Source organism: Plecotus auritus (assembly GCF_963455305.1).
Source record: "Plecotus auritus genome assembly, chromosome: 2".
NCBI classification, from domain to species: Eukaryota; Metazoa; Chordata; class Mammalia; order Chiroptera; family Vespertilionidae; genus Plecotus; species Plecotus auritus.
Genome location: NC_137771.1, coordinates 7668508 through 7673222, shown reverse-complemented (window position 1 = coordinate 7673222; position 4715 = coordinate 7668508). Strand labels below are relative to the sequence as shown.

At 54.9% G+C, this 4715-nt stretch overlaps 1 protein-coding gene across 1 annotated transcript; it reads right to left on the bottom strand.

Moving 5' to 3' along the window:
• Window positions 1-534: 534 nt before the first annotated feature.
• Window positions 535-4043, bottom strand: LOC308242665 (PRAME family member 20-like; the record flags this gene model as incomplete). The annotated part of the gene is made up of 4 exons (XM_080657081.1): window positions 535-1078; window positions 2317-2396; window positions 2598-3036; window positions 3754-4043. The coding sequence occupies 4 exons, from the start codon at window positions 4041-4043 to the stop codon at window positions 535-537; spliced, it is 1353 nt and encodes a 450-aa protein (XP_080513207.1).
• Window positions 4044-4715: the final 672 nt, after the last annotated feature.

Here is a 4715-nt window from a genome sequence, read left to right as displayed (position 1 = left end):
CTTGAGGGAGCGATAAAATGGTGCTGAGCCCTGCAACCGAACCACATCCCAGCAGCTCCAGGTTCTGATCCTGAGCCCTCCCCACCTTTTTTTTTTTTTTTTTCATCAGTAACTGCAGGGTCCTGAGGTGTAAACAGGGAAGACAGGTGAATACATGACAGAGGACCAGACGGTTGCCTTTGAAATTGTCTTTATTTCTGATCCTTCCTTTACCACCATCCACCGCAGGATTCACTCCCACACAAGAAGCTCAAGCCCAAATCCTGCCCCCCTCCCCAAGCAAATGAAATTCATGTTTCTGATTGTAGGACACTTTGCCATTGAGGTCCCATGAACTCCCCATCCTTTGTCCCTGCCGTCCTGTACCCTGGCTGTGTCCCTCCCTTCCCCCATTCACACTGAGTATGAACCTGAAAGGTGGGTGGCCCCTGTATAATGCACCCCGGTCCGAGGTTTCAGCCTCCAAGGTCCAGAAAGAAGTTCGGGTGCACCCACTGAGCAGGGTCATTACAGGGACACAGCACGGGCTCCCGGTCATGAAAATGCCACGTCATAAAACTCCCTGTGGCCACTGTGCCTGGTGGCAAGCAGGATGGTCCTGGGCTGTCCTAACTCCCTCAGCATCCCCGTCAGCTCAGCCCGGACCAGGGCGAGTCTGTCCTGGTTGACAGTCCCCTGGGTCGTGTAACACTCCAGGGGGACGGGGTACAGCTCCAGCTCTAAGCTGCGCAGCCCGGCTGTGTGGCGCAGCAGCTTCTCCACGGTGGCCACGGAGAGGCGGTTCTCAGAGATGGTGAAGGAACTGAGCTGGTGACAGCGGCTCAGGACAGGCAGGATGGCCTCGACTTGGGAGTCCACCATGGCACAGTTATCGAGGCCCAGGTCCTGGAGGGTGGGTGCCACTGCCTCCAGCAGAGCTCGGAGGGGCTCAGGACTAAATTTAGCGAGGCTGGCACAATACAGACGCAGGGACTTCAGCTGCCTGAGGTTCGGGCTCTGGCACAGGTGTGTCAGGTCTGAATGGGTCAGGCACCGGAAATGCGTTATGGTGAGGTTTTCCAAGGGGGTCTGCAGGCACCTGGGGAGACACAGAGCGGTTAGTTCCTGGGGACGGGGGTGACAGGTAGAGGGGCCTCCATGTGGGAGAAGACCGATTTGTCCAAGCCCAGGGTTGTCCTGACAACATGATGAGGGGAAACACCCAGGAAGCCCAGACTCCTTTTAGGCTGGGTCAAGTTCACCACATCTCCAGAGCTTCCTTTCCTCAGCTGCCAAGCAGAGCACTGCACTCTGGAGGATGCCTGGACATAAGGGAAACCCAGGGGACCTGCCCAGAGAGCCCGACACAGTGTCTAGGTCAAGGGTGGGCATCCCTGCACCTTATGACTGGGAGACAAAACCAAGAGTGCTGTCACCTCAGGCTTCCTTCCGTCCACTGCTTGGCTCCAGGCACCAGACGGCTGGGCCACATGAGGCTCATTCATCTAATTCATATGGAACACACCTGGCCCTAGCTTGATTGACTCAGTGGATAGAGCTTTCCTGTTTGGACCCAAAGGGTCTCAGGTTTGATTCATGGTCAAGGGCACAGATCTCATTTGCTGGCTCAATGCCTGGCCCGGGTTGGGGCATGTGCTGAGGGCAACCAATCGTCCCTCTCTCACATCGCATTTCTCTCTCTCTCTCTCTCTCTCTCTCTCTCTCTCTCTCTCTCTCTCTCTCTCTCTCTGTCTCTCTTCCCCTCCATTCTACTCTCTAAAAATCAATGGAAAAATACATCCTCCTTTGAGGATGTAAAGAAAAGGGAGAGAGTAAACCAGAGGAAGATTCTGCAACATCAACTGGGGAGGACAGTGTGCAGAGGTGACTTCCATCCCTGCATCACCGCAAACCACTGGTCACTCTGCAATCCTTTCCACTCCCGGTCCCTTAGCTGCGGAATCATGCCTGTCCTTTCTACTAATGACCTTCCTGGTACCCAGGGCCACCTCTGACAGACGGGGAATCTGACACAGGCTCGCGTGTGTTCACATGGCTGGTGGGCACAGAGCTTATGTCTGGAAATGTTCCATCCGATGTGGCCTTGCCTCCTCCCAACCCTCTTCCTAAGGCCTCATCACTTAGACATCTGTCCCTCAGGAAGAATTCACACACCCAGGCTCGCTGGTCCCTCACTGAGCCAGTTCTGTTACCGCTCCTGACAGGCTGGTTTTAAAACATGCTTCCTCTGGGTGCTCACGGGATACCAGCCTCAAAGCACCTAACAAGACCACTCCCTTGACATTCTGGGGCTCCGTCCACTGCTACACAGCTCACCTGAGCATCTGGTCCAGACGGCCTCGGAGGAAGGAGGGGGATTCCATGTCGAGCTCACGGAGGTGCTGCAGCCTGAGCATCTGGGAGAGGAATTGGGAAAAGAATCCCTGCTCCTCCTGCTGTTCCTCCTCCCACTCCTCTTCCTCCTCCCACTCCTGCTCATCTTCCTCTTCCTCCAGCTCCTGCTCCTCCCTCTGCCTCTCCTCTTCCTCCCCCATCTCCTGCTCCTCTGCCTCCATTCCTTCCTCCTCATCCTCGTCCTCCTCCTCCTCACTCAACACCTCGATGCGGGAGAGAGAGAGTCTCTGCAGGTTCCTCATCTGCCCCAGGTAAAGAGCAAACGTCCCCAGGGTGGGCAGGTCCCAGGTGCAGTTCACTTCCACCTCCTGGATGCAGTCCAGCTGCACCGCATCCAGGACCTTCCTCACCCTCTGGAAGGGCACCTCAGCAATCCTCAGCGTCTTGCAGCACAGGTGTAGCAGCCCTTCCCTCTGCTGGGCCCACTGGATGACGTACATGAAAATCTCATCCCTGTCCCTTTCAGTGAAGTTAAGGTCTAGGAACACCTCCACCGGAGCTAAGGGGTGCTCCATGTTGGGGCTGGACCTGTGCACAGTCACTCGTCCTGTCGGTGAGCGCTTCTGGGTGCTGTCTCCACACCACATTCTCCAGAAGTTGGCACCCAGCTTCCTTAAATCCAGCACCCGAAGTTTCCACCTCCTGTGGAGAAAGCAGAATATTAGCCGAGATTCTCTCAGGTCAACAGGGCCTTGGCTGACATGCTTTATGGACAGTGTGTCTCAGTGGTTGAGCATCTACCTATGAACCAGGAGGTCACAGTTCAATCCCTGGTCAGGATCCATGCCTGGGTTGCAGGCTCAATGCCCAGTGTGTGTGTGTGTGTGTGTGTGTGTGTGTGTGTGTGTGTGTGTGTGTGCAGGAGGGCTGCAGATCAATGATTGTCTCTCATCATTGAGGCTTCTATCTCTATCTCTCCCTTCCTCTCTGAAATCAATAAAAAAATGTTTTTTAAAAAAGATCAACAGAATGAGGGCAGTTCAGAATGAGACTGAGCATCTGAGTTGAGACAACAACCAGACTCTACCCCCACCCTGACCTTAACTTTGAATCCCAAGGTCAGCTTCTCCCTTGCCCCCCTCTTCCCTCTGCTCTGCTTTGCTCAGCATTTCCATCCCTCCTGGTCCCCACTTCTCCTACCTGTAACTACCACAGGGAGGAGGCAGGGCACGTTTTGCAGGTGACTCTGCCCAGTAGGCCGTCCTCCACTCCCCAGTGAGCTCAGCAGTGTGCCAGGGCTCCCTGAGCCTCACTGGCACCTTCAGAAACATCGGGTCCCCCCTGAGGCCCTCCACATGCCCTGACGCCCGCTGTCTCCGGGATGCCCAGGACCCTACCAGGCACCTGGAGCAGCCTCACCTGGGGCGAACCTCCTGGGCAAGCAGAACGTCAAGCCCATCCAACACGGCTTTTAAGACCTTGACCCGAGGCCGATGCATCAGGCCCCCCAGAGGGAGGACGGGGTAGGGCCAGGCTTGGGCCATGGCCTTCAGGCACTCCTTGTGGCGTCTGCTCTGGTAGGCCAGGATGAACAGCGGCGGGAAGAGCTCGGCCGGCAGGTGCTCCAGAGCTGCGATGGCTGAGGCCTGGTCCCTCAGCAGGCTCTCTCCTGCCAGCTGCAGGAGTGTGGGCGGGGTCCTGATGCTCATCCTCAAGGTGCTCCAAAGGAATCCTGTGGAAACGTCCAGGGAACAAGGCATCCTTGTCAGGCCAAACCTTTGCATCCCCATCGTCTGCCTCCCCATCCCTCCGAGGAATCAACTCAGGGCCAATGATCTCCCTTATGATCTATTCCCCAAAGTCCCCATTTCGGTATGCGTGTCCCCCAGTATTGCTCTGTTCTATTTTTTTTTTTTTAGGCCCTTCCCTAGATATCACCAAATATTAATGTTCATGTAACAGTTTTGAAGTGGCTGGGGGAGGAGAGAGAAACCCTCGACTTTTCTGTAAAAGAATGCTATTTTCTGGCCGTCACATAGTCCACAGACCTCCAAGAAGCATATTTCAATATTTATTCACAGGCCCATTGCGTTAAATGTGCATTTAGGAACTGTCCAGAGACAGTTTTGGTCTTCCTCAGACTCTTGAAAATTTTAAATGATCAGGACAACTCCTGTGAAGATCAAGCTTTCAAATTCTTCACCGAGGGCATCCGAGATCAGGTGTGCCCCCAGGTAGTACTCAGGTAGCAGCAGTCTATGCTTCAAGCATCCATGTTTCCCCCTCCCAGTCGGCGATACTCATTCCATTTCCGCCGGGTTCTGCACCTGGACAGGGCGGTCAGGATCTAAACCTTAACTGGCACTTGTACGTTGACTGAT